The sequence below is a fragment of the Pyxicephalus adspersus genome, chromosome 5, assembly GCF_032062135.1.
Source record: "Pyxicephalus adspersus chromosome 5, UCB_Pads_2.0, whole genome shotgun sequence".
In the NCBI taxonomy this organism is placed as follows: domain Eukaryota; kingdom Metazoa; phylum Chordata; class Amphibia; order Anura; family Pyxicephalidae; genus Pyxicephalus; species Pyxicephalus adspersus.
This window is the reverse complement of record NC_092862.1, coordinates 87,423,305-87,433,582: the sequence shown is the minus strand read 5'-3', so window position 1 is coordinate 87,433,582 and position 10,278 is coordinate 87,423,305. Positions and strand designations below refer to the sequence as shown.

At 43.1% G+C, this 10,278-nt stretch overlaps 1 protein-coding gene across 5 annotated transcripts in view; it reads left to right on the top strand.

The window, feature by feature from the left end:
* The window catches only part of SLC12A7 (solute carrier family 12 member 7), a 198,807-nt gene that overhangs the window by 57,724 nt on the left and 130,805 nt on the right, over nt 1-10,278 (top strand). For all 5 annotated transcript variants that reach the window (XM_072412049.1, XM_072412048.1, XM_072412045.1 and 2 more), the window contains exon 4: nt 9,583-9,729. In XM_072412049.1, coding sequence (XP_072268150.1) covers nt 9,583-9,729 — 147 coding nt within the window. The remainder of the gene's footprint in view (nt 1-9,582; nt 9,730-10,278) is intronic.

Here is a 10,278-nt window from a genome sequence, read left to right as displayed (position 1 = left end):
ACGATGGACGACACCGACTGTACACACGGAAGATTTTCGCCCGATAATTGGCCGATGCCGATTATCGGGCGATAAAAATCTGCCGTGTGTACGTAGCTTAAGACGGGTAACACTGAACAAACAAAATACTAGACATTATGCATAATATATACACCCAGAGTGTGCAGAGTGGAGACCCGCTCTCACCCCGCCTCCTCCCTTTCTGATAATACAAAAATGCAATAAAAACAAGAGAAGACAGAATCTTTCCTGTTGCCCCAAGAATGTCGTCAGGCATGTCCCCTAATTGGCTGAGGATATCCCTGGCAACTTACAGGAGAGCGCAGTGACCTCTACACCATGACCAGGGCCCATCAATAAATACTTATTAACATCAAGCCAATTTCTAAATATTCAACTAACCATTTATAAAAAAAAAAATGCTCCTCACAAATACATAATCAATATCCCAGATAAGCTAGTAGATATTTCTCATATTGATCACAGGCATAAAGTCCCATTTCCTGAAACTGATTTCTGGCCTCCTCTAATGAAGAGGTAGCTTGCCCCCATATGTAAATAACAATTGAGGGAAAGCCCCATCTATAGGGGATCTTTGATTCTGTGGCATCTGAAGGAATGGTTTTATCTCCCTGCAGAGCAGTATCGTTGCTGGAGCCAAGTCCATAAAAAGCTGGTAATTATGACCTTGAAAAGTGAGGGGTTCCTTCTTTCTGGCTGCCTTCATTATTGCATCTTTGACATAGGGGTAATGCAACTTAACCACAATGTCCCTTGGTGGACCATCAGCTTTTGGTTTTACTAATGTGCGGTGTACACGGTCCAATTCTAGCTTTTCCACTGCTATCTCAGGACATATATCACAAAAAATGGCAGTCACTGTTGTATTAGGATCAATTATGCTTTCTGGTAAGCCACGTATGTGGAGGTTAGAGCGGCAAGCCCTGTTCTCATAATGCTCCATTTTATGATGTAAAAGCTGTACCTTATGTTTCAAACACTCAATATCCTCTTCGTGCTCCTCTAGGACTGTGGTAACATCATCTACTCACCCCTCAAGTTGTACTGCACGCTGGCCCATCTCTCTTAGCTCCCTTGAAAAGTACTCTTCAATGCTGTATGTACCATTAACTGAAATTTTTCCAAAAGGCTTTCTGAATCTGAAGGCTGTAACTGAACCACTGGTGTTGAGGGCAGGCTCCCTGTATACATTTCTGTTTCACTAGAGCACTCGCTTTTTTCCTGACACATGTGAATGGAGGAATCCTCCATCTTGGCTCTCCTGCATGCTGAGGTTGCCTGTGTTAACACACGCTGCTGCAGGCTTTTACCGTGAGTCGACATCTAATTTTCTCCAGCTGCAAGCCTCCCTCTATACTGCTTCTCACTCAGGGAGCCTCCTGAGGCCAAAACCGCTGCTTGATGTGCCCGTTTGCAGCCCCGCTTGTCCTGGTGTAGAGCAGAGCAGGCTCAGGATTCTCACATCTGCCCGCCTGCTTCGCGCATGTGCCCCCTAGTCAAAGAGGTGTTCACCACACAGAACCGCAGTGTATTCTATTTGTGTGACTGAACCTGCTTCTTTGTCCACCTTTCCTGACCCCTACAGGGGTTTTATGGGTGTTATTTTCTAAAGTAACAGGCTGAGACCCTGCCGCCTCTTGTACTTATGACTACTCCATTGAACTCTTGCTTGGAACCATGCCTCCTCAATTAAGTGTTTAACCCCTGTCTAGGCCAGAGAACCTAGCTATGTCAGAATACAATAAAGAAACCTTGAACGAGGTTTCATCCACAAGTCCACCTCACCTGCTGGTGCTGGCATTTTCTTTGTCGGTAAGAAGGACGGTTCTTTTTATCCCTGTATAGACTACCGCAGGCTTAATAAAATCACAATAAAAAATAGGTACCCCTTGCTTCTGATTTTCGAACTGCGAAATGCCTCTGCAGTATTCCAGAACTTCGGTAATGATATTTTCCGCAATTTTCTCTACATTTGTGTTTTTTGTATACTTGGATGACATACTGATCTTTTCAAGGGACCTTCTAACTCGCCGTGAACATGTGAAGACAGTGCTACTACGCCTCTGAGACAATGGACTTTATGCCAAATTAGAGAAGTGTCTTTGAGCTCCCTGAGTTGCCTTTTTTGGGTTATATCATCCCTAGCCAGGGTTAACATATGAACACAGAAAAAAATTCCGCTGTCTTGAAATGATCATTACCACAAGGACTGAAAGCAACTCAAAAGTTTTCTTGACTTTGCTAATTATTACAGGCAGTTTATCAAAGACTACTCCTCAATGATGGCACCAATCACTGCGCTTACCAAGAAGGGGGCAAACTAAAAATCCTGTTCTGAAAAGGCCCTTCATGCCTTTATTTTCCTTATGCAAGCCCTTACTTCTGCCCCTGTTTTATTGCACCCTGACGCAACTAAGCTATTTTTTCTGGAAGTTGATGCCTCCTCAGTAGGGGTTGGGGCTGTTCTATCCCAACAAAGCAACTCTGGGAAGTTACATCCTTGTGGCTTCTTTTCTAGGAAGTTTTCGCCCTTAGAAAAGAATTACACTATAGGGGATCGAGAACTATTGGCTGTAAATCTTGCTCTGGAGGAGTGGCATCACCTTCTTGAAGGCATTCTCTTCCCAGTCACTATTCACACAGATCACAAAAATTTCTTGTACCTACAAACCACCCAGAGGGTAAATCCACGTCAGGCCTATTTGGCCTTATTTTTTTCTAGGTTTAATTTTGTTCTCACTTTTCGTCCTGGAGCCAAGAACGGGCAGATGCCCTGTCTCATTCCTTTGATACTGAAGGTCTACCCTGTTTCCCCTATGGTAAGGCACTGTCTTATATTTTTTGAAATGCCAAAATATGCCCTAGGTCTTATTTTCAGGGGGATGTCTTATTTTCCCATGAAGAAGACTACAGTACACATTTATTGTTGAAAATCACTCACGTGCCATTCATTGTCCCCTTCTATTCACTCTGTGCCATTCATTGTCCCCTTCTGTTCACTCTGTGCCATTCATTGTCCCCTTCTGTTCACTCTGTGCCATTCATTGTCCCCTTCTGTTCACTCTGTGCCATTCATTGTCCCCTTCTGATCACTTATGTGCCATTCATCGTCCCCTTCTGATCACTTATGTGCCATTCATGTCCCCTTCTGATCACTTATGTGCCATTCATCGTCCCCTTCTGATCACTTATGTGCCATTTATTGTCCCCTTCTGTTCACTGACTCCCTTTTTTTTTGGCTTCTACAGCCAGGTAACAGACTCCATTAGGGCAGGGATCAGCAGCTTGCTTGTCCTTTGAAGTTACTTTCAGTTTCACTCTGCACTGCAGCCAGCATCGAGGAGTCACACAGAGGCACACAGTGGCAGGTATCGGTAGGTGTCTTATTTGCGGGGGGTGCTTTATTTTAATTTTTTGAGCAAAAATCAGGGGGTGGCTTATTTGCCTTATCATCGGGGAAACACGGTAGAACCTGTCCACATTTTTGATCCTTCCAGAATCATATTGACTGCACCAGTATGTTTGAAAAGTTTCCTCACAGAAAGCAATTTGTGAAAAAGGCTCTCCATTCTTGCATGGGGACATGACTCTAAACTCACTGGCCACCAAGAGCTGCAAAAGACAAAGTTACCAGAAGTCCTCCTTCTTGCCACTTCTTCCCCTACCTAAGTGTCCCTGGACTCACATTTCCATGGATTTTATCATGGATCTGCCTCCATCCAAAGGCTGTACAGTGATCCTGGTTGTGGTAGATTGTTTTTCCGAAATGGCTCATTTTATCTCTTTAAAAAGGGCGTCCTGAAGCTCCTGCCTTGGCAAAAATCTTCCTTCATGAAGTATTTCGCCTACATGGTCTTCTGTCCAGTAAAGTGTCTGACCACGGCATCTAGTTCACGTTTTTGGAGGGCTCTGTGTAATTTGTTAGTTCAGCTGGACTTTTCAGCCTACCACCCACAGTCCAATGGCCAGACTGAACGAGTCAATCGGTGCCTAGAACAATTCATTCGTTCTTATGTTTCAGCCAGACAGGACAACTGGAATGAACTGCTTCCTTGGACTGAGTTTGCCCACAACAGCGTCAGTGAGTCTACAGAATTCAGTCCTTTTTTTCCTGACCTATGGGTGTCATCCCAGAGTGCCTCCTCCTATTTACTCTGGTTCAAAAGTTCCAGCCACCACAGCAGTCAGAGTCAGCTTTCATGAAATATGGGAGGATGCTCAGAGAGCTTTATGTAAGGCATTTCTCCATTACAAGAAATGGGCATCCATAAGTCCCATCTCCCAAACTGGCTCCTCGCTTTTTTTGGACCTTTTTCTGTTTTATCCCAAATTAATCAAGTGACCTACAAACTGCGGCTGCCCTCCAGTCTTGGGATACCCAACTCTTTTACTATTTCTCTCCTGAAACCTCTTATCCTTAACCGGTATTCCCGTAAATCTTCTTCCCTTGCTCCAATCCAGGTTGACTCTAAAGAGGAGTTTGACGTAGAGTCCATTATCGATTCCAGGTTGCTCCAGGGTAAACTTCAATATCTGGTCCACAGGAGGGGCTACGGTCCTCAAGAATGATCTTGGGTTTCTCACTCTGATCTTCATGCTCCTCTACTGGTGAAGGTACGTCTGGGTGTGTCTGAGGTGTCTGAGGGCCGCAACCTGAGAGCTGCCTGCAGCAAAGCCCATCACCCCTTGTGGGGGGCCCTGGTGAACACCAGGCTGTTTCTTTGACTCTGGGCCTCAGCTCACACCTCCACCAAATGTGCAGATAGCTCAGAGGGTCCACTCTTCTGAGTGTTTGTGGCGTCTGCTGTGACAAAATGCCGGTATACCTTCATTTGCTTGTTTGGACCTATTTTACTGTCCTCCTCTGTAGCATTTTTACAGCATCACATCTTCACATTTTTGTAAACTGTGGAGGAGCAAACGGGAGCAGGTATTCCAGATCAGCAATCAGTTCTGGGGATGGGGGAATCCAACTTACCTGAGGCAATAATAGCTGGTATAGCCCCTGCAGCATAAGCAATATAAAGTCATGTGAAAAGGTAAAAAAAAAAATTAAAGTTTTGCATATTGGGACAAAATAAAAAGGTAAGTAGCAACCAGGTTTTGGTAAACAATTGCACCTGATGATTTGGTCATCAGCAAGTGTGACCACCCCTATGAAAGCAAAGGTTTTGGAAGTTTGCTGGCCTGGATCATTTAGGAGTGTAATAACACTTTGGTGTCACATTGGCAAACAGAGACTAAAGTTTCTCCCTAGAAGAGAAGTTACACTGTGAAAACCAGTCAGTCAATAAATCAGTTATTGCCATATGACCAAGTTCATGGTAATGGAAACACCACACTAAGAAGAATCTTTGATAAGGAAATATTACCATGAATCCAAGAAGAGCTTGGATTGTAAGCTCTTCTGGACAAGGTCCTCTCCTATCTCTTCTCCCTCTTCAGTCTCACAGACTGAGGATAGAAGTACCAATGGATATACACTGTTTGACCTGTTTCTTGGAAGGGGGGGGGGGGGGGGTAGGCGAGGCTAGTTCTGAATTACCTCAATCTTATTAACCTTCACCAACTGTCTACCAACAATGTAGCATTTAGCATCCAACACTGCCTGATTCAATTCATGCTGAAGATGACGATATCATTGAAATAGACCAAGACATATGTCCAATGTGGATGCAGTAGCTTACCTATTACCCTTTGAAAGGTAGCCGGAGCAGTTTTTGGCCCAAATGGCATTCTTTTATAGTGACACTTAGCATCTGTGAGGGAGAATGCAGTCTTATTCTGTGCCTACTTGTCCAAGGTTATCTGCCAATATCCTTTGGTCAGATCCAGGGTGGTCAATGTGGGGCCTAACCTTTTGATTATTTGTCTAATCGCAGCATTGGATAAGCATAAAACATTGAAATCTCAATCAACTTTTTAAAATGGTTACAGAATCCCACAGTTCCGTTTGGACTTGGGTACTAACACAATTGTGCTGGACCAGTCTTTCTGCAAATCCTTAATTCCCTCATTTGCTTTGCGTTTCGTCGATCACCCCTTCTGAGACTTTACGTCAGGTTCTAGTATACGACAGGGCTTAACAAATACCCTTGCCTTAGGCTCGGTACTAATGTCATCTTCTATCATATGGGTGAGCTCAAGGAAGTCCAAAAATCTTTTTATTCCTGTGAAGGAATTCCTTAGCCTCTTGAACCTCTCGAGGCCTAGACCGTGCGGATGCTATTGTTACACTCTCCACACCGACTCTTGGTTCCATATACACCTGGGCCATTAGAGATACCGCCTCTCTCTCCCTCCAAGGTTTCAACAAATTTACATGGTAAATTTGATTGGGCTTCCGTTTCCCTGGCAGGTGAACCTTGTAGTTCACTTTTCCCACTTTGTCGACCACCTCAAAAGGACCTTGCCACCAAGCCAGAAACTTACCCTCCACTGTGGAAATCGTACAGCCACCCTGTCCCCCACCTTTAACTGTCTTATCTTTGCTCACTGATTTTACATCTAACTTTGGTCCTGCTGGACACTCAGGTGTTCCTTGACCTTGGCTATACATTCCTGCAGCTGGGAAAAATGCTCCACCCCACTTTTGTGGGGGCTGGGCTCACTTTTCCTTTTTTCCTTCACTAAGTCAAGCAGTGCCGGAGACATACAACAGCTCATATTGTGAAAACCCAGTGGAAACCTGCGGGACTTCCTGAAAAGTAAACAAAACAGTCCCAGCCTTTCCCATCCATAACATTTTTAGGCATTATCTTAGGGGTTTTATTAAAACGCTTAACCATGCCACCTGCCTGCAGGTGGTAGACGGAGGTCCACAACTGCTTGATTTGGAAGAGTTGGCATAGGTCAGCCATCACTTTTCACATAAAAGGAGTTCCTTTATTTGTAAGTTTCTCCTTACAATCGCTTTGGACGAGGATTTTTCCAGAGGGGACACTTCCGGGGAGTGAGTGGCCGCACTATGTCCATGACAATACCATAGAAAGGGACCTCTATTATGGGCAGGGGCACCAAAGGGCTGCGATAATGCAACACTGGCGCAGTTAGCCACCATGTGGTGTAGGAGGCACAATACTTCTGCCTTTACTCCTGCCAGAAAAAAATGGTCCATTATACTAGGCCCCTAGGTGACCCCCCAAATGCTTCATCTTGCACCAGGTCTTAAACCATGTGCCTGAAGGGTTGAACTGCTCAACAACCTCTTCCCGCACCGCACCTTGGTTGCCCAATACAACCTGATTGCAAATTGTGGAAATCTTTCCTCAGTGCATGGTCTCCCTTCAGCATAAATGGAAAAAAAGTAAAAAGGCAGCTTACCAGACCTGGACACAAGTGGGTGCAAGAGTCCTCGAAGTCCATAAATCAATTCAGCATAGATGAACAGCCACAACAGCTTTCCTTTGCAAACAGCACAGACTCCACAGCCTACATGCTTCCTCTCTCATAGTAGCACACCTGTGCTCTTTTAGCGAACCTGCAGTCTGCTGCAGACAAACCACTGGGTGTACCTGGGGTGGAATTCAGCTGTGCTGGTCCCTGCCCATCTTGCACTGTGAAAAAATCTTACCCTTCGTATACCAGCAGCAGCATGAGATCTGTGTCCCTATTGCTGTCATTACCCCTATGTATAAACCTTCATATCTCCAACACTGGAGACCTTCATATCTCCACAACACCCCTGGTACTGGTTCAGAATATTTTTTTTCTTGTTTTCCTCCTCTAAAACTAGGTGTGTCTTATAGTGCAAAAAATACAGTGTGTGTATATATGTGTGTGTATGTAAGTATGTGTATGTATATGTATATATATGTGTGTGTATGTGTATATATATATATATTATGAATAGGTGTGTTTAGATGGCAACCTTTCTGATAGTCTATGAGGTGATATTGTATACATATGATAGGTGTTGTTTCAATTGATGAATTGATGATAATATATTAAATATTTAAATTACATTGGATGATAAAGGATATAAATAAAGGATAGTTACCTGAGGATCAAAACCACAGAGTTTGGAAATAGTTGTAAAGTAGCACAGCCAGAGGTTGTCAAGGAAAATTGCTTTCCTAAATAGGCGAGCAGCTAGCGTTCCTCGCAGCACATGGCCTGTGGGTCTGCAAGGGACATACTGCACATATGTAGGAGGGGGATTGACTGATGGGAACCATGCCTCCCCCTTCTACTGGCTTCGACTGCAGTGCCACGAACTCTGATCTGGGATCAGAGTCATGGCAGTGCAGAGAGACACCCGCAGCAATAGGCTGCAGGTCAAACAAGGGACAATACGTCGCACAGCGGGTGGGCAAAGGCACTTGCCCGTCTACTGTATAGGCAGCATAGTGTGATACACCAAGTATTGCAAAGCGATTTGTTCCCTGTTAGTCGGCAAGAGGGGGTGGTGGCAGGGGGGCTGGCTGGAGAAAAACAGAAGGTGAGGGGATAGGTGGATGGACAAGTGAAATGATCGATAAGTGTGGCCAAAGGGGGTGGGGAATAGGGGAGGGAATGTATAGTAGGAGGGAGGGGAAAAAGGAAAAGTTGTCAGGTATCAAAGGCAAGGACTGGGAATAAGAAATTCCTGCCCTTATAAGGCTTTCCAACTGGTGTCTCGAACGAGGTTGTGCACATGTCTGAGATTTCAGCGTGGTAGTGATAAAGCATTCACTTCCACCTTTTTTTTTTTTTTTTTTTTTTTTTTTTTTTTGCAGGATACCCTATTGGGCCACCCTTATGTAAATGATGGGTGGCTCAATGGTTCCCAGTGAAGCTGCTGGCCAAACGGGAGGAGAATGCTGAGCAGCAGTCTGTGTATATTATCCCCCATCAAGAAAGGGTGGAAAGGAATGCTTTATTACTACCATGCATGCGCAGAACCTCACGCATGCGCACAACCTCGTTCCAGATGCCAAGTCTTGTAAGGGCAGGAATTTCCTATTCCCAGTCTTTGCCTTTGATACCTGCAGCACCTCAGTCTGCTGAAACTCTGCACAATTCTGCTACATTGTTAAGGTATGTGAATTGTATGAGGCCCTCTTACAATAAATATTAGTTTAATATCAGACAGTTGTCATGTATGTATTTCCCCTCTAAACATTAGTAATATGGATGTATTAACATCTTTTACGCTTTGATTTTTCTACTATGTAACTTTGCAAGAAAGTCTAATTAATCTTCAGCAACCAGTCATTGTCATATACCTTCTTTATTTTTTTATGGATATTTGTGTGGAGAATTATTTCGGGTTAGCAAAACTATGAACGCTATAATTACTAGAGGACAGACAGATTTCTCTTGGCTATCTTATTTCTCTGTGTTTCGTTTGTTGATTCATTGTATATAAATCAAAAAAAACAATGGGCCCAGATCAACATGGATGTGCAAGCGGGTTTATGGATACTACTCACCATTAAATGTAAATACTGATCTATAACCTATTTTCAGCATTTAATTTAGGTGTTTTATTAAACATAATATGTAGCATTTCTATAAATATTTTAGAAAATTATGCATACATTACTTTATTTTTTTTATTTTTTTTTTTTTTACTTTTAGGAAACACGAATGGGAACCTTCATTGGAGTATATTTGCCATGCTTGCAAAACATACTTGGCGTCATACTTTTTCTACGACTGACTTGGATTGTAGGAACAGCTGGAATACTTGAATCTTTTTGCATTGTTCTTATGTGCTGTTTATGTGTAGGTATTTAAACAATTTGTTCAACATTCTTAAAAACCTATTTAAATGACATTGTTAAAGGCATATTTAAAAATCATGGTGCCCTTCAGAGAAATGTTGGTGATTCCTGTAATTGACAGATATTGGAGAGTTGAAAAATTCTGTTGGAGATCCTTGAAAACTAAAGGTGTATGGGGACACCCCAAAGCCCAGATAGATAGTAACAAAATGTGGAAGAATCTACCATCTACTGTAAATATTCTGCCATGTATTGGTGATCAAAATGAAGATTGAGTAGGTGACTCTTGAGAAGTTTTACAACGGAGCCTTGATTCAGAAAGGTTCCATGTAGTACAAGGCTCCTTGGATTTTTGTGTGTGTTTTTTTTATGTACATCAATAAGTTGGGTATATCTTTCTCTATTGGTATGATGAATATTTAAGGTAAACCTTGTAGATTGTTAGCTTTTATAAGTAAAGATGATATTCAAGTGGTGGTATGCTTAACCCTGTGTATGTCCTGTGTATGTAATACCTGCTCTAGGAGAATGTATCTCTTGATGTGACAGA